The 25,653-nt window shown below is 37.9% G+C and overlaps 2 protein-coding genes across 2 annotated transcripts in view; both read right to left on the reverse strand.

Annotated features, from left to right (window-relative positions):
• Nucleotides 1–11,282, reverse strand: part of abcc1 (ATP-binding cassette, sub-family C (CFTR/MRP), member 1) — a 34,043-nt gene extending 22,761 nt beyond the window's left edge. Inside the window, exons 1-7 of the mRNA XM_053514817.1 lie at nucleotides 11,111–11,282; nucleotides 9,281–9,457; nucleotides 7,132–7,257; nucleotides 6,350–6,487; nucleotides 4,206–4,331; nucleotides 2,058–2,119; nucleotides 573–704 (exon numbers count right to left, since the gene is read on the reverse strand). Coding sequence (XP_053370792.1) covers nucleotides 573–704; nucleotides 2,058–2,119; nucleotides 4,206–4,331; nucleotides 6,350–6,487; nucleotides 7,132–7,257; nucleotides 9,281–9,457; nucleotides 11,111–11,161 — 812 coding nt within the window. The 5' untranslated portion in view covers nucleotides 11,162–11,282. The remainder of the gene's footprint in view (nucleotides 1–572; nucleotides 705–2,057; nucleotides 2,120–4,205; nucleotides 4,332–6,349; nucleotides 6,488–7,131; nucleotides 7,258–9,280; nucleotides 9,458–11,110) is intronic.
• Nucleotides 11,283–13,219: 1,937 nt separating this feature from the next.
• On the reverse strand, nucleotides 13,220–23,993 carry nde1 (nudE neurodevelopment protein 1). The gene is made up of 9 exons (XM_053515387.1): nucleotides 23,738–23,993; nucleotides 22,546–22,659; nucleotides 22,044–22,197; nucleotides 19,708–19,856; nucleotides 19,390–19,526; nucleotides 18,084–18,278; nucleotides 17,817–17,902; nucleotides 17,411–17,553; nucleotides 13,220–15,787 (listed from the first exon to the last, which is right to left on the reverse strand). Exons 2-9 carry the CDS (start codon nucleotides 22,629–22,631, stop codon nucleotides 15,745–15,747), a joined length of 993 nt encoding a protein of 330 aa, XP_053371362.1. The 5' UTR covers nucleotides 22,632–22,659; nucleotides 23,738–23,993; the 3' UTR covers nucleotides 13,220–15,744.
• Between the last annotated feature and the right edge of the window lie 1,660 nt (nucleotides 23,994–25,653).

Raw genomic sequence — 25,653 nt, forward strand, 5'->3', positions numbered from 1 at the left:
CGGTAACCCGGCTTAAAAATTTAATCCACTCTGGAGGAGAGTTCTTGAGGTGAAATTTCATATTTCAAAACACATGATCCCATAGAAAATAATGTAAATGCAGATAATCCGTTCCCGCCGGCCAAATACATTACCAATATAACCAATTCCCAACACTATAATTATATTTCTGCATACAAAAACAAACTGGAACATTTCGAAAAGACATGTAAATTAAATTAAATAAATGAACATTAAACCTCACTTAATCCTAATTTATGATTCCTGTAAACCTGTGATTCCCTAAAAGCGGCTCCCTTTTCTTTTTGCTACCGTCCTGGATAACATTCTTGGGAACGGTGGATCTAAGTCTTCACTAAATTTCGCAGAAAATACAAAGAAGTCACGAAAACATCTGTAAAATCTGTAAACCTCACTTCGCTTGGCCGGCGCTCGTTTCAGATCGGTGCGTTAGTTCGTATGCCGAAGCAGATTTCATTTATTATAAGTGAAAATTTGTAAATGGACATTCGTATACAGAGGTTCCGCTGTATCATCATTATGAACAATATAAGGCTTGAGGGAACTCCAACCTTTTGACCTTGTTGCACTCGTGGTTCCAGCAGTGTACCAGCTGAGGCACGACCGTGTGAGACTCGTCCTCTTGATTCAGGGACCACAGATCTTTCTCTTCCAAGGGCTTTTTGTAGCCACGCATCAACATCCTGCGGATAGATGGACGAGTAAGGATTAAACAAAATAATAATAGACGCATAGATTTATACAAAAACAAATTAAATGGATAATGCAATTGATTTGAATATGCTGAGTTGTTTTTTTATTTAAATCAAAAAGTGAAACTCATTGCTTAAAGGCCTGGCTGTTCAAAGAGTTCTGTATCAAAGCATATTTAAGGAAAGTTGACTAGAATGTTAAAGTCTGGCGGGAAAAGGTACACAAGTATGATCTCAGGGCTTTGAAGGTTAATAAAGCTCTTCACAGGGATTAAAGTGAGGCTGGAGTCAGTGCATCATGAGCCACCACATACTAGGAATGCAACAGTTTGTATCAAGCCAATCAGAAGCATCTTAAGTGGGCTTAGGAGACGTAGGATGGACTTTATAAGATCCACACTTCCACTGCGACACACCCTGCCGTAAAATCCAGGGGCTAAAACATCTACGTGTAAAACTATCAGGATAAACGGCACACCAGCCACACCATTTTAAAAAACACTTGAACAATCATCACTCCACGAACAACTTTGAAAAAGACTCCAGTGCACAGGGATGCACCAGAACACACAGCAATGTTCCACTTCACGCTGAGAGCTTTGGGTAACAAGGTGCATTTTAGGTAAGGTTTTATTTATTAGGTGTACAGCATTTATTAGATGAACAAAATCAGCTCTGTAGTTATATACGGGGTTTTTATCAAACAGCAACACGTTTTAGAATAGTGGATCACACAAAATTACCGAGGTTGTGTCATATCAAACCAGGACTTGTGATGAAATTTCTGGGGGAATTAGGGCATAAAAGCTACTGATGATTACAGAAGACTTTAAGCGCGGTACGGTGATGAGACGCTTAGCCGCAGTTAAACATTTGAATAGTGCAAACATTTGAAAGAAGGTAGTGCTTCCGGGAATGCTGATCGCGTCCAAGCTGCAGTCGTTCCCGTGTACATTCAGCATCAATTCTTAGAAATGTTGACCGAAATTCTTAATGGATAACTTGTCACTTGTTATGATACCGAGCCCTGAGAAAGACGTTTCCATTTTAACTAGCTTTCTTTTCCAAGCCTTCCAAGTTAGCTTTTGGTTGAATATGCATTTGCATGGAATTTAGTTAGAGAGATTTTGAGATCACCGGTTAGTGTCAAGGCCTCAGGAAGGAGCAATTCTTTTAAAAAAATGTTTTTAATAATTAAATTGTATAACTGCTCTGGAGGATGTTTTAAAAATGAGCAAAGATCAAAAAAAAAAAAAAAATCAATCATTTATAATTATACATAATGGTTGATGTTAACAGTTATGAAATAAGATATGACAAGAACGTTTTTTTTTTTCTCCTTACCCAGTGATCCACCAGAAAGTGATCCTGGACAGGAAGCTCGCTCCCACTTCTGGACACGGATTCTGCATTTAGATAAAAAACCCACAATTTATTTATATATATATATATATATATATATATATATATATATATATATATATATATATATATATATATATATAAAAAAAAAAATTATAATCTATTAAAATTAGATTAGAAATGATCACGATTATAGATACATATTTAAGCACTTGAATGACATCAGTGGGATCATCCATCTCTAAACGCTGAAGCCTGTGTTTTTAATCGAGTTTAAAGATCACATGCTGTCCAACTGGACATTACTGTTGTTAACAACTATTGATTCTCTATTAAGAGAGAAAAAAAAAATTATTATATCCACAAAGCTCAAGCTGGCCAAACTGTTTGTGACGTCACGTGTCCTGGTTGCCTAGCAACAGCAGTTTAAGCAGTCAACCACTTCCCCATGTCGACCGCACAGATTTAGGAGTTCCGTTTCATTCCTGTAAAGCGTTAGACCATACTCAGGATCAATCTTTCTCCGATTGTCAAAATCAGCTTTTAGGGTTGCCGGGTGTTCAACTGAACACCCGGCAACCCTAAAAGCTGATTTTCAGGTGATGTGTTTGGTGCAACACCAAGGACCGAAGACAGATGATGACGATAATGATGGACTGTACCCCTCCCTGGTATCTGATGGTAAAGATATGCACAAGTGATGAAAGCTCAGTACTGAGAAGCAGCTGAAATCAGGTGAAGTCAAGTTGCCAAACTTCACTTAGGGTGGTCATTCATTCATTCCAAAGTTTTCCCCTGATAGAGCCGACGTCATTGTGCGTTTCTGACGACACGGCTGGCTTTTAGGGATCAGGAGAATGAGTGCTTATCAGTTCAGGAACTGGATCAGCTTGATTTCCACAAGTAAGCGCGAGTGTTTTTCCGATTGTTCATCTCGATCCTGTAATCGGATCGGAGTCTAATCACCGTGAAATCATATGTACTATGATATGATGTAATGTTCGGTGGAGTTGCCATGCTCAGAATCAGTGCAACGCGAGGTATTTTTATTACACCCTGTTGGTGAACAACCCCAGAACCCAGCTGGAGATGAACCAGGACTGACAAGTCTGAGCTATAATTTATAAACATCCTGAAACAGGTCTTTTCCAGTCGAGTCAGGGAGAAGCAAAGACAAAGAGCAACAGAGACGGGATTGGGAGTCGTGGTAGGTCAGGGGGTTAAGGCACTGAGATCAGTACAAGTCTCAATTAAAGAAAGAATTTAAAATACATTAAAAACCCTGCGTCCCTTTTAAACAACCCAAATATGACACATTTTAACCCGAATACATATCAATGTGCTTATACATGCCATTTCAAAGGACAGATGCGTCCCCCAATAGCGCTGGATAAACATCACTTTTAAATTATAAATGTGAACGGTCACGACATACAAAACCTCCGACCAAAAATAATGATGTGAACGTAAGCCTTAGTGAAAGGTTAAAGAAGACGTCTTTACATTCCATCCGGCCGGACTGATGCTTATGCATTTACTTGCCTGAATAGCTCACGCATATCCGCATTAGTAACCTGACACGCTAAGGCACCAGCGCAGAGTTCATGTAGAAGACACGCTGGAGGTTTAAGGAGAGGAGATCTGTGGACTGAGACTGTGCTTCAAGTCCTCGCAGTACGAGTCTGTGGTTCATGAGTTTTATATAAAAATCCCATTTTTGTACCGACAAAGCTCACATACTCCCTCTCGCTCACATGCAAACTTGAGCGTTTTGCTTGCGGTGAGGAATAAATGATCTGGCAAGGTTCACACAGAAACTAAATCTGACATAATCCAGAACAGACTCTGGGGGAGGAATTCCTTTAAACCCGGTCTAAACAGCGCTCCTTATTACAGCACTGTATTGTCCTTGGGAACACTGTTTGATTTCCTGTTTATATGCACAAAGCAATAAGACCAATGGAAGACCCGACGTGCCCAGCGAGGGCGTGATGGAGGTTTAGACGGCGGTAGAATCACAATCGCGGGTGATTGGAGAACCGGTTTGGTGTAACTACGCACGCTCACCCTTGCTAGGAGTTCTTCTAATGTGTTCATGTTTAATGTCAGTGTTACTACAGTTACACTCACCGGGTCTTTGACGGTCGGGGAGAAGAGCGGCAGCCGGTCCGAAACACAGGACAGGATGAGTGAGATCAACAGCAGGGCGTAGTAGATGTAGAACGTGGTGTATCTGAAGGTGTTCACAGAATCAGGCTAAAATAGAGAACATAAACTGTTAAAACCACTCCAAATCATCTCTCGCTCTCTGTTTCTCTCTCACACACACATGGATTGTATTTAATACATGCAATAATGACCATGTGCAAGTTTACAGAGTGAGCCACAGAACTTATTGTAGTACAACATTATGACAACAAATAAATAAGGAAAAAAATAAAAACATGGAATCCAATTCTAATCATTTACACCACAGCGGTGTAGAGTTCTGGATTCTTATTGGTCAAACAGTGTTGATTTATTTTTCCATAACATTTCCATGTACAGGTTTATATTGTAGATAATGTTTTCATAGTAACCTCTAATTCAGGGAATTATTCACCAGATGCATACACAGCACGTAAACCTGGAGTCTGTTGGAATACCACCTGGAGCACTGTGTGACTGCTGACCAACACCCTGACAACCACGTAGCAACAGCCTGCCTACCTCTTGGGATAAAAGCAGCATTTAACAGCCACAAAGCAGCCTCTGGAAATGCCAAAGCAACCACCCATCATCAACACCCTAACACACACCTGGCACACCACACAAACATAGCAAGCTTTCAATGACCAACTGGAATACTCTGGTGACATCCTGGCAACCACATAGCAACACTGGTTTTAGTATTCACCAAAAACACAACAATCAGGAAGAGCAAACCAACCATTTTTTTGGAAGACCATACAAACCATGCAGAAACAACCCTAGCAATCAACTAAAATGACAAAGCAACCTAGCAACACAAAAAAACAATTGGAAAACCATAGCAACCAAGCGCTGGAACACCATAAAGACCACAGTAACAAAGAAGCAACACCCTAGCAACCACCTGGAAAACCATAGCAACCAAGCACAGCAAAAAAATAAATAAACAAACACTTGGAAAACCATACAGACCAAGCAGCAACACCCTAGCAACCACCTGGAAGACCCTAGCAATAAAGCAACAACACTCTAGAAACTACCTAAAATGCCATAGTAAATGAGCAGCAACACCCTACACTTGGAAGACCCTAGCAACCAAACAGTTACAACCTGGAAACCACCTAGAAGACCCTAGCAACCAAACAGCAACACCACAGCAACTAAGTAGCAACACCATAACCACCTGAAATGCCATAGCAACCAAGCAGAAGACCACAGCAATAAAGCAGCAACACCCTGGAAACCACTTGGAACACCATAACAACCAAGTGCAGCAACACTCCAAAAACTACTTGGAAGCGCATAGGGACCAAGCCCAGCAAAACCCTAGCAACAACAGAAAGCACCAGGAAGACGCTAGCAACACCATAAAAAACACCAAATGCCATAGAAACAAATCAGCAACACCCTAAAAAAAACACTTTGAAGACCATAGCAACCAAACAGCTAGCCCAAAACACCACGTAGAAACAAAACAAAAAAAAAAGCCTCATTTAACACAATAGCACGTAACAGCTGCATGAAAAAGTACTCCAGCAGCCACCAAAGATCCCACAGAAATAACTTAGCAACACGCAACACCCTGGCAACCGCATACAAACAGCCTATTGATCATGTGATATGCCATGGCAACAGCCTAGACACACCCAAGCAACCTCTTGAAATACAAAAGTAACCCCTCAGCAGCCATCAAGGAAAGACCCTAGCCATCCCATAACACCACCCTGGCAACCCCAAGAGACGCTTAGGAAAACCCTAGCAACCGCTTTAGTGTAACAGAGACTTGTACTGTATTATTGATGTTGCCTGATGAAGCTTTCAGTAAGGAGATGATTGTTGATGGAAGGAGTCTCCAGTGTCAGCATTTTTACTTTGTAAGGCAACAAAATCGTGTGTTTTAAAGGAACCGAGGGACAGACTGATTACAGTTAGAATATTACCGACTACAGCAATATCAGTGTTTACAGTCCAGCGTCAACCTGAGACAAGTGGACATCAGTAATACATAGAAAATAAATGTAAAAAATATATATAAAAAAAAATACAAAGTAAGTGGACATGACCTTATAGACCCTAATCCTCACCTCGTTGATCGCCCACAGGATCTTCGAACGAAATGTGATCGTGGCACAAATTAAAGCGATGAGCCAGAAGTGGAGCATCACGCCGGAGGACTGGACGCCCTTCATCCGCTCGTACTGGATGAAAAACGTAGCCAGCAACTGTTAAAAAGACAAAAACATACAATTACAGTTTGCTTTTCAACTAGCGATAGCTTACAATTAGCATCTGCCATACAAGTTCTAATAAACATGGTAAGAACTGCAATGATAAATCGTTAACATTATAAACTTTAATGTTAATTGTTTTGCATGATATTTCTCCGTAGCTCACATCTCTATTGACTTACAATAGATTAAAGACTATTTTTTAGCAGCCTTGTTTCTGAAGGACAAAAAAAAAAAACAAGCAAAATATTCTTCATAGCCTTCTTTTTCCTTTTTTTATTTGTTTTATTATTCTGTGCTGTTAGGGCATTTTAAGTATTATATACCCTGAGGGCAAAAATGGTTAAAAGATTATTAATGATTAGCATGGTTAACGATCAGTTAAGAACCGCTGGTGAAATTTGCAGTCCTAATAAAAACCACAGGGTATTAAAAACAACCTGTGATTTACAGCCGCACTACGGGAAGAGAAGCGGCTATAAACAATGATGAATCAACACTTTCCGACCAATCGGAATCGAGGATTCGGTGCTGTGATATACAGTAAGCGATGTATACGGTATATGGTTGAGGAGAATGTGGAGCTGTAAATGATGTTTGTGGACATAACAGTGGATCGTTCCTGCGTTTCATCTCACCATGGTGATCCCGAGCAACGTGGGACTGACGAGGTAAACAGGTGCGACTGCAACCCCGTGGCCTCTTTCCCAGAAAGAGTAGAAGACATCTGACCAGCAGATAATCCACAGCAGTAACCCAGTGACCTTAAGGGAGAGGAAAGAAAAACACTGAGATAAGGAAAGGCTTAAACAAACACTCTGATACAGATGAAAACACAGGGGCTACTCCTGTTAACACACACACACTTCACTGTAGAGTAACAAGGACGGGATTATATACTGTACATACTGTATTGTGTACAACAAAAGTGTGCGTGGGGGCGAAATCGATTCAGTTATGCATCATAAACATTTATATATTTTTTATAATTGTATGACAATTTACATATCGCCTTACTGATTGCAAAATAGATTTTTTTTAAATTACTTTTAAATTTACATGTTTACATTCGAGGTGGTTAGGATGTTGCAGTTCCTCTATAATCCTATAGGTGGTGCACTTTGTGTGGAAGGAGTGAATTATTTGACAAATTTGTTTAGAATTGTTTATAAAATAAATAAATAAATAAAAAAACCTAACGGAATCACAATACAAATCGAATCATTAACCGGTCATTTCATTAATTGTTTTGCATCATATTACTCTGTAGCTCACATCTCTATTAACTTCTACACTACATAACATAACAGCGAATTAACTGGTTGCTGGGATGGACTTACTACCCGTTAGTGAGGCTAATTGTTACTAAAGAAGCATTAAGGCTGGACTTTGAAGAAATGGAAAAAGGTCATGTGATCTGATGAGTCCAGATTGAGCCTATTCCAGATAGACGGGGGTGATCAGGGTGAGAAGGGAAGCGCATGAAGCGATGCACACATCATGTTTCAGCCACTGTACAATCCTGGGGATTGGAGGAAGTGTTATGTTAGATAATTAAAGCTAAAGGTGACCGAATTAAATATTGTGTGTAATTTAGTTTACTTTTTGGTAAAGTATACTTTTACTTTATACGAACTGAACTCATTATAACCTGAATGTGATGAGGTTTACGATGGAGAGCAAGCTTTAAATTTTTCTGCAGTTTTTATGGCGTGACACACACACACACACCCCTACACCCTGTGCAAATTTACACTGAATCATAACTAACTCCACTGTAATTTTATTTACAGATCGCCCTGTTTAAGTTTAAATCCCTTATTTATTATAATTACACATATACTTATTGCTGAAAAAAATATTAAATCAACTCAGCAATCAAAAACATGAACAAAAAGTTTCAATATTACTTACTGAAATTACTGTCTATTAAATATACATTTATATTCTGGTTGTTTTTAGATGTTAGGTGATTCTTAGGTGAAATTCTCTAATTCTGTTAATAAGCAAATCAGTTTGAATAAAAAAAATAATAATTTATGAAAATTAAAATAAATTTTAAATCTTAAAAAAACTTTTAAAATAAAAAAATAATAAGCCAATAGAAAATCTTTGAAATGAGTAATAAAAGTAAAAACTTTAAACATATTTTGCCTAATATGAAGTTGGAATTATAAAAAAGGAATAAAGGATTATGATGATTAGATGTTTTTTGTTTTTTTTATTGTTTTGTTGTGCTGAAAGACTTTGAGCTCTTTGCCTTTTATGGAGGAGTTTTTGTGGGTGTGGCTGAATAAATATTGTTTTTTTCACTTTTTTTATCATTTTCATCACAATACATGTGCGAGTAAAAAGTGTTATTTAGGTGTGAATTTTAAGCTCGAGTTAAAATAACAAAAAGTTTAGTTAAAACAATGCAAAAAAGTAAATAAATTATATATATATATATATATATAAAAAGGTAATTGTATTGAAATCAGCATGTGATCATAAAGAGTGACCGCTGGAATCCATATTTTGTAAAACCGCACGTTCTGTATAAAAACAGTTTGAACTGGTTTGCATATTATACACACATACGTTAAACCCAGTAGTGCCTTTTAAAATAAAATTTAAAAAATAAATAAATAAATAAATCAAACATGTAAATGTAGGCAGCTAAAATCTCAGATTTTCTCATTTCTCATTCACACACAGTCATTTCTCAGCTTTGCAACTACAATGTGCTCATAAGCGCAGTGCATTCTGGGTAATACGGGTGTGCCTCTGTCGCTCGTTAACACTCACGGTTTTGGCTTTACTCAGGTGGCTCATACAGATGTAGCCGCGGTTATGGCTTCTGAGGTAGAGGAAGTAAAAAGGTGCGAGCAGCCAGAGGTAGAGACACGGGATCCAGACGAGGAGTGTGTTCTGAAAACACTGGGTCACGTCTGGGTTCTGAGAGTACCATGTGCGGTTCCAGTCCTGCAGACACAGAAAAAAATAAATATAATAAAAATGGTGGTCACTCGTTCGGACAGAGCTGCAAACTGGAGAGAGTTCGATGACGCTGCAGACGACAGCACACATTAAACACCCCAGTGGACACGCAGGGTTGACTGTTCATGTCCAACTGCCCCAGAGTGTTTCTCTGCTCCTGTCCCTCTCAGTCTGGGTCTTTTTGCCCCACCTGTGGATCTCTACACTAGTTTGTCTTCAGCATTCCATTCCGTCCTTCTTTGTCTTTCGACTCCCGTTCTTGTCCTTCATGTCCCTCTCCGCCTTTCTACCCAGGCCTTCTTTGTGCCCTCTTTTGCCCCCACCCTTTTTATCCTTTTTTGCCTCCCTCTACACATTTCTCCCCCATCCTTCTTGTCTTTCTACATTTCCCCTCTTCACCCTTATACCCTAGGCCTTCTTCGTGTCCCTCTTTGCCTTTTCACCTCGTCCTTTAGGTTCCTTGTTGTCGGTCCTTCTTCATGTCCCCCTTCGCGCCTCTCGACCCCCGGTCCTTCTTCATGTCCCCCTTCGTGCCTCTCGACCCCCGGTCCTTCTTCATGTCCCCCTTCGCCTCTCGACCCCCGGTCCTTCTTCATGTCCCCCTTCGCCTCTCGACCCCCGGTCCTTCTTCATGTCCCCCTTCGCCTCTCGACCCCCGGTCCTTCTTCATGTCCCCCTTCGCCTCTCGACCCCCGGTCCTTCTTCATGTCGCCCTTCGCCTCTCGACCCCCGGTCCTTTTTCATGTCGCCCTTCGCCTCTCGACCCTGGTCCTTCCTTCTTGTCCCCGTACTCTTGTCTTGTCCCATCTCTGCCCATCTTCCTCAGTACCGTTTATCTTCCTGCTCATCCCCATCTCCTCTCTCTTCACTTCGCACCCTCTCTTGAGGAAACTACAATAAAAATAACATGACAGGGAAGCTGTGGAAATAAATCACACGAGCCGTGTTTTAATAGAGACGGTTTAGGAGTGTGTGTAGAAGACGAACAGGTCGAGATTTGGGAAGAGGAAGTGAACCAAACAAAAGTGAACATCAGCGTTATAATAATCACAGGGTTGTGATGAGACGTGATGAGATGATTTACACTAAAACAACTCGCTCACACACACACACAGAGAAAACACCTGGGAGTCTGGGTACGAGAGTAACTTTATTAACTGTTTATTCTTCATCACCACCATATTAATGAACTACACAGAGGGTTTAATTCAAATTCAGGGAAATAATTAGTTGAAAGATGTGACCTTCACATGATAATTAAAATTATAAACAACTGCCATGTTTGTAAACAACTACAACAACAAACAAGAGCTCAACAGGATGAGGCTAATTATTAAGAAGTGAGTTGGATATATAATCTCAGAAACGTCTCAGTCTTGTGTTATTAAAAAAAAATTTAATAAAATGTTAACAAGTAAAAATAAAGCGAGGTCACGTGGTGTTAAAAAAAAAACGCCGCCATTTTATCTGTTGTTCTTAAACTGTACAAAATATACAAGTGTGTCTCATTAGCATTAGCATTAGCAACGACTTTAACCGGCACATTCACCCGGTTGTTAAAATCTCAGCACCAAACTCGAACCCGACGGCGTGTCCGCGCGCACACACACACACACACACACACACACACACACTCACCCAGAACGGGTCTGAAGGTTCCGCAGAGCCCGCGCTGCACAAGCGGTCCATGTCTCCGAGCGCCGCGTGAGAGCGTCCCCGCGTTCCCTGCACACAGCAGCGGCTTCGGCGGCGACGCCACACCGCTGCCTCTTAAGGGCTTACGCAAAACGGGCGCACTCAATCCACCTGCTCGTTTTTTTTTCCCCCATCCGTTTTTCGGATACAGACACGCCCATTTCCGGGTTATCTGCGCTGTGATTGGTGTTCTTAATTTCGTCCTCTGCGCTGTGATTGGACACTGGACACAGTTCGCTCAAAGGGCTGTTTTTTTTTTTTTTTGGACGAGCTGCAATAATAAATAATCCAAGCATTGGGGGGCTTCCTACAGGAGTTAAAGTCAATAAATAAACTGTACAATAAGCTAAACAATCACGATAATAATAATAATAATAATCATCTCATCAAAACACCAGTAATATAGTTAACTGTATAATTTTAACATGAATTATTGTTTTTAAAAAACATAGTTCATTTAATACATAAAGAATTAAAATAGTTATTGCAATTTAATAATTAAAAGAAAGAGCATTTACTGTTAAATTGCTGATATTTTTATCCTGTATTGTTTAAAATGTATTAACATTTACTGAAGATAGCAGAAAGGCAGAAAGACAGACAGATAAATAGATAAACAGACAGACAGACAGACAGGCAGACAGACAGATAGATAGATAGATAGATAGATAGATAGATAGATAGATAGAATAACCGTCTGCATTAATAATCTATCCATCATCTATCTATCTGTCTGTTTGTCTGCCTGTATATAATAAGTGTATAAATAAAGCATATAAATCATAAGAATTAATAAGAGGGTAGAAGTGAAATGAAGTTAATTGCCGTGCAATCTTGATGTGCAGTTTTATGTGTGACAAAATGACATCACTGCAAAGTGACACTGAAACTGAGTTTATCTGTAATAGAAAAGTCGCACTCGTAGTCCCGCCTGTCGCTCCGATTACAGCCATGGCATCATTTCAATAATCTTATGCAACGTCACAACATTTGTTTGCCCCCAGAGCCGGCTTCATTTCTCTCCCGGACCTTGTTATTCATAATGTTTCCTTGAGGCTACACAGCTGTTTAGTCCCAGTTCCTCAAGGTCTCTTCATGTTGAGATGCTCTTACTGTCACTATTAAACATAGTCATGAGTTCCTTTGTGTTTTTTTTTTTTTTTAATAATCTCTGATTACAGGATATTTTTCTGACCACATTTCTTCCTCGAAGATGATGGTTCACCACTATCCTTCCATGTTTTTAATGCGTTTTTCTGTTCGTAACCCAGTTCTTGTACTTTCAGCAGTCTCCCTAGTTGTTTTTTGTTTTGTTTTGGACCGATTTATTAAACAACCGATTTATTTGGATAATTCATCTTTTGCATATTTATGAGCTTAATTGTATTTTTTTTTTGTTAACTTTACATTTATGGAAAATTATGCATTGAAGTTTTAGCTTTTAGGTCCATAAATAAATAATTTTTTCCATCTTACTGATACATTTTATATTTATGTTATATTTATGTATGAGGCTAACTGCATTGTTTAAATTAGTGATTTTTATGCCCTGACATGGTTTATGATTTACATTTACTCAAATCTAGTTTTTCATACCTTAACCTATTGTATGATAAACTGATAATCAGTAATAGATAATTAGTGCCCTCTTCTGGACACACGCTGCCACTGCAGCATTTTTTACTCTAATCCAGAGTTTGTGGTATTTAGTACATATTAAAATCTCTCGTTTTTTCATTTATCTTTTTAAGACACTTTTATCCTGGTCAGGAGTGAAATGGATCTGTAAGGTTTCCCAGGAACACTAGCACAGCAATGCACACACACACATGCACAACCAGAGACAACTGTGGAGTCACCAGTTTACCCAGTGCAATGTTTTTGAATTTTAAACCACCACAGGGAGAGTAATCCAAGATCAGGAGCAAAAAAGGGGGCCTTTAAACTTTTATACATAAACACGCAGACACAGCCACTCAAAATCACTGTAAACCGGACATTTCACAAAATTTCAGTGTCACTTGTGGAAGAAAGACTTGAGTCATATTTTTGTTTAGTAAGAGATTTATTTTGCACATCTGATGAAAACAGTTGTTTACATGAACATGAGAATCTGCTTGTTTTAACCCAGACTACGCCTTAAAACTCGACTCCCCTCTCCGAGTGATTTAAACACCTGATCAACACCAAACAGACTGTTAAAAAAACTGTAACAGACCTTTAGTAATTAATAATAACCTGGTAAAAATATTTAACTACATCCCTGATCTTTTCTATCTATCCATCTACTGTATCTATCTATCATAATTCCTATATTGTATTAGTAGAGACAACAGGATGTACGAGCTCCTCATTACATTTCTAATTTTAACATAAAACATTGTAGCCTTCACTGAAGTATTAAACTTTAATTCATCTTAGCTACTCTACAGAGATACCACAAATAAGAAACTTTCAGATTCTGGTCCGTTTGTTAAAATTTTAGGTCTCGGACAAATCGAGAGATCGGGCAGGAAAAAAAAAGGTGGTTACTAGCATAGTGATCATTTCTGTAAAAAAAAAATTAAAAATTAAAAAACTAAAAATAAATAAATAAAAGTGCTCTAACGAGGCTATTACTGTTAAACAGAGAAATTGCTGTGTTGTAGCGTTCAGTAGCAAGCGGGAAAAAATTGTGTGGCAATTCATGTATCACCACGTTGACACCAAAGTCGATTTTTTTGTAATATTATTTATGAATTTATATACTGTGTGTATGTATTTCAGGTGGTAAAATGTTGCAGTTCTGCTTAACTCCTACTTTACTAAACTAGGCAAAAAATAGGCAGCGCAGCATCATGTGTGGTAGGAGAAATTATTTGCCAAGTTGGTTTAGAACTGAAACATTAAAATCGAATCGCGATATGTATAAAATCATGATACAGATCGATTAGCCACCCAGGTAAGAACTGTGATAGCATCGTATCAGTGCTACTGGATTCTGATTGGTCACAAGTTAGTCAGTCGTCTATAACAGCAGCTCTCATTCATATGGTGACAGCTCATTCGCAAAGACTTTGGTGCTGCGCATAATTAATATTGATGATGATGATGATGATATTGGGGAAAAAGTTTCCAGTGTCGGAGGTAAAGCTATAACCCTACGTGAGCTTTCAGACGTCTCCTGGACAGAGATTTTTTTTATGCTTTTGTGTTGCAGGTTTCTTGCTAATTGCTAATGTCTTGTTCTGTTTTAATTTGTCATTCCTTTAAAAATATGGAACAATCTAGTTTTGTCGACGTTTTACAAGATTAAATAAAGCATCATTCTTAAAACAATAATAAAAGGAACACAACACGTACAACAGTGTACAACAGTGTGTGTGTTATTTCTTTGATCCAAACTAAGAGGATGGGTTTTCTTTTCCGTCTCCTTCTCAGACTCGCTCTTTGATCTAAACGCACTTTTTTTTTTAGCAATGTAAACGCAACTTAAGGCAAACTAAGGTCGACCCAAAAAAAAAAAAAAGACTTAAAAGCTCCACAATAACTAAAGTTCTTTGAAACAAAAATTTTTTTGTTGTGTCAGTCAGGCTAAAGCTATTACTGTACAGTGAATGCTTACAAACAACAGCAACAACACAAACACATAAATTAACAGTTGTGTGAAACCATGATCCTCCCGTTCTGTAAGCAAGAACCATCATCATAATAATAAAAATAATAATCAATCGTACGATAATGAGTGTGATATGCTAAATTTACACAATCGCTTACTATTTCGAGTTTTGAACAGCATCCTGAGTCTCCTTAGTGCTATTTATGAACACTTACAAAAATGTCTTTCCTCTCGTGTTACGTTTCAAACTGTAAAAATATATAACGGATAATTTTTCCCCCTATTTCTTGTCACTCATGCATTTCTTTCGATCTGCTATCTGATTACAGAAATAAAAACGTGAACAACAATAATCTTGACGTCACTGCTGACGTACAGTAAAGTGGCTCGGCTACGAGCGCCCCAAAAAGGGCAAAATGTGTCGACGGAGCAAAGCAACGACGACAACATTTCAAAAACATTTTTTCTAACCTGAACGGTTAATTGCTCGTTAGAAGACATGTTGCACACAGACCCTTATGGCAATATTGCAGTCTTTAAGTTTTGTGCTGCGCTGCACAGTTTAGTGTGTTCCCTTCTCTCTTTCTCCACTGAAGCCCGCACCAGCCCATTAACGATCTCCTTCCCACGGTCACTTGCTTTTCGCCCTATTACACGAACATGGAAAAGCCTAAACGCTAAACTGCGCAGTGCTAAACTCCCATTTCAGACTTCTTATTGTAAAAACATCAAAAACATATATATGTACAGATCACATTGTAAATATAGACAAAGTAAAAAAAAAGCAAGAGGAAGGGGTTAACCCTTAGTTAATAACAGTAGTTAAAAAGCACAGACAAGCTCACACACTCTGAGTGCAAGAGAGTTAAACACTTAGTCAGGAGCAGGCATGTGTATGAAGAGTCATAAGAATAATCACAGACGTGATGTACAGAGAGAGAGAGAATGAGTGAGTGAGTGAGCGGGGGAAAGGTGTCGGTCACACCACCATTTTGGGTCCAAAATCCAGCCGCTTCACCATTCTGTAACAAAAAAAAAACAAAAAAAAATGCATTAAGAAGAGTGGAAAAGAACGAGAATATCTATGTGAGAGAGAGAGAGAGAGAGAGAGAGAGAGGGAGGGAGATATGAAAGCCAAGGTATCAATTAAGAACACACAATTTCTTGCTCTGGTCTAAAATTACAGTTTTAGCTCTGACACTGGAGACTCCTTCCTCGAATATTAAAGTGAGAAAGGAGTCTCAAGGGTCAGAGGTAAAGCTGTAACTAGAGACTCCGTCCTTAAATGTTAAAGAAACATCTCCTTACAGAAAACATCACCACGTCAACCATCATACACACAATTTTATTTATTTTTTTAATAATCCACATTGCATTTATTTTGATGTTGCGATTGTGGCTTAAACTGCGATATGTAATTGTTAATCATACTAATTTTATATTCACACATTTTATCAAGACTAACTTTTATTATCCATATTCTTAAAAGTATTAAAAAAATATATAAATATATTCTTAAATTATTGGCAAACTCTACATAAATTTCTGTATATTATAGAAACAGGAATTACCAGTTACCTCCCCAAACGACATCACGATACTTCAGTGCCAATTCGATTTAAATTGCGATTCTAAAAGTATCATGATTTTATAAATTCCCAATTTAATATTACATTTTTACAGAGTTGGTTACAACAAAGGTTTACAAACCTTAAAAAAATTTAATGATTAAGTAAATGTAGCTTGTTCCTTATAACATTAGTTTTTCGCACTTAAAAACCAAAGCATTTAAACACTACAAACATTATTTAAAACCTCCATCTATACGCCCATTTATACGGCCAAAACATGGTATCGGTGGTTAAAAGTCTCTCATCTAGGTGAAAATCTTTTTTTTTAGATAGGATCATGGTACACCATTTTTTATAATTATTCACATTTTTATTAGATAAAAAAAAACACATTTGCTAAATACAATTTTATGCCCTTTTCCTCCTTTTATGTCCGTGGTGCCAGTTACTTTTTTTAATTTAAATCTTTCAACGATCTTAACTGTCATTCAGATGAAACTTATTTAAATTTCACTTAAAAAGACATAAACCTGAAAAAGTGTATTAGAAATAGAAAATTGTTAAAATATTGCAACATGAATTTGATATGGTTATGGACACTACAGATTTTTTTTTATGTTTACCAAAAGCTGTAATGCTTTTATTTAAGCAACCCTTAATGACAAAAAAAGATTTACATGATTTTATTCAATAAATATGTTCATTTTACATTCTTACAGTGCTGGAGATTTATTTACACAAATTTGTTTAGACTAAAAAGAATCTCGTACTCTTTGATTGCGTTTCTTCCTTTTCAGCTCCATCAGGCATGTTTTAACTCTAATATTATAACGAACCCTGGTCATGTGACTAAGCACCGCTTTTGGAAAACATTTTACGTTGAATAAAAAAATTAATCTTCAATTTCTTTTTCAAATGCATTTATTTTGTTACATTATACAAATAGTTTTATCTAAATTAATATTTTAATAAATCATCACTTAAACCTTCTGCCATTAAAATTATTCCACATTTATTGTGAGGTCTGTGAGGTCAGTTTTGTCAACAGAGTTTAACATTCAGCATGTCGCTCACCCCTCGAACAGGCCGTTAGGACTTGACTGGTTCTCTATGGCTTCTCTCGGCGTGCTGTGTGCGCTCTGAGCCATTGCTGAGCGGCTCGGCGTTCGGTCCTGGACCTGCAGCTCTCTGCATGACGCCAACTTTGACTCCAAATTCTAAAAAACACACACACACGTACAGACACACCGACAAACACCAAGGACACATACACAAAAAAAAAAAAAAACATGTTGAATTGTTAGGTACATTCATCTAACAGAAAACCCTAAACACAGACAGTGCAAAATATACACACTTCGCAAGTAGTACAAAAGTGAAGGACAGAAAAACAAAAACAAGCGACAGTAGAATTATCATTGTTTAATAAAATACTGATAAACAATAATAATTATTATTAATATCAGGCTAGGAGACTTACGCCGACTTTCCTCAGCAGCTCTCCTACGATGTTCAGAGCGGATATCCGTGCTGATGTGGTCAATGGCGTTCCAGTTAGACCTTCAACTGAATCACACATACATCACGAATAAAGGTTCATAAAAACTTTAGTTTGACTTAACTTTTTGTACTCACAAATATAACAAATAAAAAAAATAAAAAAAAATGACACTGCAAATTCACTATGTTTACAGACATGTGTGTGTGTGCGTGTGTGAAAGTGCGTGTGGTTGGGGTGTGATCTCACTTCTGCTGTAAGAAGACGGTGGTGTGTGAAAGGCACTCCCGAGCCCTGCTGCTGTTCTGGCCGGTGTAGTGAGGACCGAGGAATGAGCAGACGGAGTGTGTAACGGTGTTGACTCTGCCTTCTCTCCGTCCACTGAAATGCTGAGCGAGGGTTTACGGTCCTGCTTCTGTTTCACGGCCAGCTCCTGCCTCAGATCTACACACACACAAAAAAAAAAATACATGACTTACATAAAGAGACACAAACGTTGAAGCAGTGAAAGTAGTGAAAACTAAACAATGTTCCTAGTAGTATAGTTTGTTTATTTACTATTTATAGCTGTGGAAATAAAATTCATATTCTAAATGGCAGTGTACAAATATAATCAAAATCAGAGAACGTATCAAATTTGTAAAAAGTTTGATTTACTGCAACGACACATGTGCAGTATATTCCATTCTCTTATTATTTCACGCCTATGCTCAGTAAAGAACCTAAACTTTCCTGTCCTTGAGTAGCATCAAATGTCTCACAAACGCCAACATGTTCATCTAAAATATGAGTCCTGGTATACTTGCTCGTTATAACATGCACCACATGGAACAAGGCTGTGTCACCAAATAAATAAAATTTCTGCACAAAATGTTTTTAAATAAACACACATTAGGTCCCTTTGTATTTGGCGATTTGATCATGGCTACTCATTAATAAGAACTGAGGGCATGCATTTCTTTATAAACATCAATATTTCTGCATTTATAAGAGACAGTCTGTTCCTCTCATCATCCAGAAAGCCGAACAGTCGCTCAGCGTCCGCCCACATGCATGGAGCGGTAAGGTAAACTCGGGATGCCTCGGCCAGAGCTGCAAACCGATCTTTTTTTCTCCCTTCATTATTAATTTTGTGTAAATGGTTTTAGGCTTTTTACTCTGCACTGAAAGACTTGAGCTTATTGAGATAGGTCGTTAAGTGAGGATCGACTCACAAGATCTAGCTGCAGCCTTTGGGGATAACTTACTCAGATTATTCATGCTTAAGCGGCGTATAAGCTTTGTTTTGTTAAAGCTTTGAGCAGATGTTTGCCTATGTGGTTTTCCTTTAGGAAAAAATTTTGCATGTTGCAAATTTAACGTCTTTTGAAAAGAGATAATTTCCCCAGAATGGCGACGGCACGTTAATGTGGCTGTCGACTTGTGCATTTTGCGTCATCAAAATATCGATTACTTGAAAAATTCAGTAATTGTAAAAATTGTGATTATTAGTCAATTTTGATCGGCAGCTGATAAATCAAAGCACCCTTAGTTAGGAGCAGCATTAGGAGCTCACCTCGGGCTTCGTCTTTCAGTCTCTGCACCGACTCCAGCAGATTCTCCTTCTCATCCAGCTCACTCTCCAGGAAGGCGTTTCTCTCAATGACGTGGTTCATCCTCTGCTCGAAGTCCTCCAGAGACATGATAGTAGCCCTGAGAGAGAGAGCAAGGAAGAGAGAGAGAGAGAGAGAAAAACCAAATATTTAAAGAAACACTTTCTATAAACACTTTCCCCACAGAGTTTTACCTTCACATGTTATTGATTATAAAGAAGCATTATTTCCAAATCATCCTCATCCTTAAGTAGCACCATCACAGACAATCAATGTTGCACCTTTTGGCTCTCTCCAGGTCATCGTTGGCCTGTTCCAGCTCTCTGATGTATTTCTGTAACTGATCCTTGATGGCTGTGGTCTCTGCTAAGTCCGCCTCCAGGGCAGAAATCCGTCTGTAGGTCTCCGAGTGCTGTGTCTCATATTTCTCCTAAACAGACAATTAAAAAAAATAATAAATAAAAACTTAGCTCTGATAAAGTTGGACATACACTTACAGTAAAATCTTAAACAGAAGTTTTGAAATTCTCATAGACCCGAAATAAATAACGTCAGACACCAAACATGTCCTAGCTGATTACATGCATGTTATGCAAATATGTAACTTCTTTACCAGCGTGGTTACCCGCTGTCTTTGACTAATCCTACTATCAAATTTCTGACCTCCAATTTAACAAAAAAAAAAAAAAAAAACACTAGAAACATCTTATAAAGTTAGAATTCCTATTTTGAAACTCTTGATTGTCTCTTCAACCTCTTGAGTTCAGTAAGTAAGTCATAATGGAAAAATTAATCCATTTAGAGTTGCACTTCTGAATTCTTCCACATGATGCGATTGGAAACGTTAGTGACCAATACCGACCAGCAGGTGTCGCCCAAACACCTAAAAATGAAATTTATCCAAACCAACAGTGTAGGAAATAAGCGAACAATACTCTGGCAGTAATCGCTGAGCAGCCTAAAACTGATAACTTTTCAATTGAATCATACATTATAAGTGATTAAAAATCATCTAACTAAGCATTTCATATGCAACTTAACATTGTTTTAAGCCCTATAGAGATGACATGACAGGCATTCAGTCATCAGCTGCTTCTTGGCCTCTCAATCAGCCCTGTTGTTTTTCTTGGGCAGACTGTAAATGTTTGTGTGTGTGTGTGTGTGTGTGTGTGTGTGTGTGTGTGTGTGTGTGTGTGCGCGCATGCGTGCATGTCCCTTTCACCAACTGCCTACGTAATTTAACTTATACACAAACATAAATTAAAATCTCATGGCTGACGAAATATGATAAAAAGCACAAATGAATTCAAAGGTCACACACAGGCACGAGGGCGTAGCCTCCGTGTACAGGACATTCAGAGCAAAACATCAAACAAAAAACTCTTTTCATCCAAATCTGTATTCATGGCACTTTAAACAGACGCGCTGTGTATCTCGTTTTTATTTGTTTCCCATAAAAATACAATCACATGCCTCAAGCTGCTGAGAGTCTCAGGACATTTTCACACACGGGGTTCAGCTGTGTTTTCCTCCTCAGTGTGATAAGGGATAAAAGATAAGAGCATTCACACACACACACACACACTTGTTCCCTCTCAGAGAGGGAAAAGAGAGAAAAAACAAATAGAGATATAAAGACGTAGAACAAGAGAGAAAGAAACAAAGAAAGACAGGTAGGGAGAGGCAGTGAGAGACAGGAATAGACAGAAACCCAAAGAGGAGAAAGGGAGATGCAGAGCAATGGAAAAGTGGAGAATGAAAGACAAACAAACAGACCAGACAAAAGTGACAGAACAAACAGAAGTTGAAAGAGGGAAAGCCATACGGGTAGGGAAAGAGAAGGGCAGGCAGACAGGTAGGGAAAGAGAATGTGAGGGAGGGAGGGAGGAGGAGAGAGAGAGAGAGAGAGAGAGAGAAAAAAAAAAGAGAGGGGTAGGTGACAGAGAGAGGGAGAAAGAGAAAAAGACAAAAAGAAAGAGACATGCAGAGAAAATAACACCAAAAAGGTGAGACAGTCATGCAGACAGACACACAGCCTCAGTCTGCTTCCATCAGTACCTCAAGGCAGGGCTGTCTAAACGGGTGGGTGAAAAGGGGCAGTGGCCCTGAGGACCTCAGTAAAGCTGAACTATGCCTTAGCTATAAATATATCTGAGCACCAGAGATCGTCTGTGTGTGTGGGAGAGAGAGAGTGAGAGAGAAACGGTTGTTGAGAAATTTCGCTTTTAGCAAGAAAAACACAAAAAGCACCACTGAGCCCTTTCACCACATGCTCTCTGGGAACCAAATTATTTTTGGTTGCTGCAGGCTAAGCACTCCCGTCCCTCAGACAACAGATTAAACAACGAATGTTTAGCTTCAGATGAGCCACCACGGAGACACGTGTATATATTAAACTAAGACTGTAAAATATTTGAAATACTTCCAAGTGGTACAAAGCAGCAGCAGCTGTAAACGAATATGCACACGGACGAGTTGTTGAGTGTGTATAACTAACTTATCTTTTATGAACTACTAATCCTCTGATATGCGTGTCGGTTCAAACCCCATCCCCTGAGTGAGATCTTATATATATATATAAGCAAGGAAATAAAACTAATTCATAAGCCTTAAGTACCTTAAAACTTTCGAGTTCTGAGCGTAGCCGGTTATTTGTTGCCAGGAGTTCGCGGTTTCGCGCTTCACACTGCTTCAGCTCTGTTTCGAGTTCAGCTTCGTAATCTCGGCTCATCTGCTGGAACTCCTGCAGCTCGTCTCGAGCCTCTTCAGCCCTGAAATTCACAACGTATTTAGTGTCTAATGTAATTTAAAAAGAACAAAAACAAACTTAATCTCAATAAAAAACAGACAAGGTAGAAACCAATATTCAAATCAGCTCTAAAGGTGGACCACATTGCTGCACGAGGAGGTTAAGCCTATAAATTATAAGTGCACATTTTACTTTTTAAAAATGATGAATGTAAATACTGGGGCCCAATATGAAAACACCCCTAAGTCTCTCCCTCTACCATCTCAGAACGAAAGAACCTAGCTAACTAGCTAACGCTCTGAGAAGTTTGATCAACTCAAATGAGATGCGGTAAATCTATCCAAATCTGAGAAAGAGGTTTGCCCAGAACCTCTGGTGGTGCTGAGCCGCTCTCTCCTTCCAGTAATCCCGCTCATCTTCGATGGAAGGAAACGCCGGAGGCTCGGAGTCACTCATCACTGTTCGGGATAATCAGCGGGTTTTACTGGAACAGAAAGAAAAAACAAGCTTTATATAAAATAATTGAAATAGGAATAATTTCCCATGAACTGTGTTATGGCATTTGACTGATTTAACCAACAGCCAATAGGGTTTGAGATATGTCTTGATGCACCACTGATGAGTCTAAGCAGTTTAACACGTACAGGGAACGATTTATTTTCCAACTTCACCCATATTAACCTGTGATGTTATGCTGGATGTGTTTCTGAGGTTATAAATGTAAAATGTTTTCACAGAGCATGACAAGATCAATAAAATCATATGACCACTCACATGAACTCACAAACTCCACTAATAAATTCCCAGCATTCTTCAGACACAGCTGTTTAAATGTTTTGTTTAAAAATATATATATATTTTAAAGGATGGCTTTTGTGAGTGAGTTCAGAAAATCAGTGAACCATGTTTGCTGTCACTCTTGTGCAAGGCATGTCCTGTTGAGTATTTTATTCATTTCCATATTCCTAGACATACTATCAACAATACAGCACTATAAAACTCTGAAACACAACTGTAACACTTTAGTATACTAATGATATAATAAAAATAATTATTTTTATTTACTTGTAAATCTCAAAATAGGAGTATAATGAATTAGACCTTACTTCCAGTGGCTCCTGTTTAAACCTGATTTTTTTTCACACTTTTACATACACTTGTGAGCAAATTCAAAATAATGCAATTAAAAATATTTAAAATATACAAGTCATGTAAGGCAGCATCAATGCCCTTAGCCACCATTCTGACCTTTTCATAAGTATTGTAATTTAGACTACATTTCTCTAACACACCATAAGATGTTTTAGCATTTATTAAATATATACTTAATAAAATTTTGTGGTTTGGAACTTTCTAGAAATAAAGACTCAGACTAAGTCTTGACTCTAAAAACTAGAATAAATTTTCATTAAAGCCAGGTTAAGACTTTAGGGCGGCATATAAAGTGCCGTTAAAGCACATTTATTTAAATTATTTGCTTAATCGTACTACTTTTTGTTCAGTGCATCCGCTGAGGTAAAACTGTTAGCCGCTGATGCTAACCAAGCGCTCGCGCGACTTACCAAAACTTTACAAATTTTCCGAACCGACTTCTGCTTCGACGCCCAAAACGAATCAAATAACGGAAACCCTTTCTCGGGTTATATCCCACTCCGGATTGGGGTTTTAATACAGTTTTAGTGCTAATAATTTAGAAAAAGCAAATAAGTAAAATAACAAGCACTTTTAGACAATAGCAAGGGGAAATCCTCTCAGAATCAATTCTTCTTCTCTTAGAATCTGATGTTCGCTCGTGGAACAACTGAAAGGCTTCCTCGTGATCCTGCAATCTCAATGTCATACGCATGAGGAATAATGACAACGCTATAGCTTGGAGATCGGCGAATGTTTGCTCACTTCCTAGTTGACGTCGAGGTCGAATTTCATTGGACCATTCGTAATGAGGCGTCATACAGGAAAGAGATGTGATTGGCCGGACCAAGTGAAATATCGGCGGTGAAATATCTCATTCTTTTTTTTAACAGTAATAAATTATATATACACATATTATATAAATTGATGTGTAACATAGCATTTTATATAAAATAATTTATAATGAATTTATACTGACTTATAATTAATTTATAATATAGCAAACAATTGTGTATATATAAAAACGTACAATAAAATGCATTTATATTCCATCATTTTATATAAATAAATGTATATGAATTTATATTTAAATAAATATTTGATTTATAATATACTGTAGCTATATAGATAGATAGATAGATAGGCCTTTTATATATATTGTCTTTGTTAAATTAATTTCGCATTCTGGTGATATTCAACTCCTAAAACTTTTTTTTATCATTTACTTTCTGAAACACAAAAACCTACACAGATCCAAAAGATTCTAATGTGTGTAAAGTGTTCGATATTTCTGACATTCAGACAAAAAAAAAAAAAGGGACCCACATTTTGACTTTTATTACTCTTGCTCATGTTCCACGTTATACTTTACCCAGAAGGCCTTGCTGCCGGTGATGGAATTCCAGCCAGTCTCAAGTGAGTCAGATCAACAAGTTGAATCGACTTCCAATTACGTCATTGATTCTTTTTTTTTTTTTAAACAGAACAGTTTGGGGTATCATAGTAATATTAACCTAGCTATAGATGATTTGAGAAAGTACGTCTAAAACCTTCCTACATCTACAAAGAACAAACAAAAAAAACAAACTTGGCAGATTAAATGAGATATAAGAACCACATCCAAAGATTTGATTGGTTCAGATAAAACAGATTTCCTTTAAAACAGCTGATGTTGGTAGGTGCAAATACATAAGAAGTAAAAGGCTTCATATTTCAATCCTATCACATTTAATCTGCTATAGACATGAATTACTGTCACCAAATTTCTCTGGAAGTGCGTGGAAAGCCCTACCCCTAGTGGGCAGTAAGGGTATTGCAGATGAGTAATTTATAAAAAAAAATAAAAAAATTCAGTTGTCAACTTTGTAATGTCAAGTAAACATTTCTGATCAAGTATGAGTATTTAGTGTAGTGTGTGGGCATAGGGGGAAAAGTATAAAAGAATACCATGTATGTATGTATCTTTTTTTTCTTTATGGTAAAATAAACAAGCCAATTTGATAAATGTATTTATATGCAAAAAAGTAATTCAGAATAAAAAAAATAAGTCCATGAGATTTAAATGATGCGACACTACTCTTAGTCCTTCGTATGTTAAGAGTTGTGGTTAAAGGTTTGGGTGTGCTGTAGATGATTTTCATATTGGGCCGCAGGCTCGTTAAGTGTTGGAACGGCTGCTATGAAGTATTTGGATATTTAAATACATTTGCATTGCTTTGCTCGGTAAAGCACAATCGTTTCAAACCTACTGAAGAGTGTACCGAGTCATAAACGATGTGAACATTCCACAAATCGCTGTCACAAAGTTGTCTAGAATGTACATGTTGTAAACCGGTTCCAGCTCGAT

The sequence above is a fragment of the Clarias gariepinus genome, chromosome 16, assembly GCF_024256425.1.
Source record: "Clarias gariepinus isolate MV-2021 ecotype Netherlands chromosome 16, CGAR_prim_01v2, whole genome shotgun sequence".
NCBI lineage: Eukaryota > Metazoa > Chordata > Actinopteri > Siluriformes > Clariidae > Clarias > Clarias gariepinus.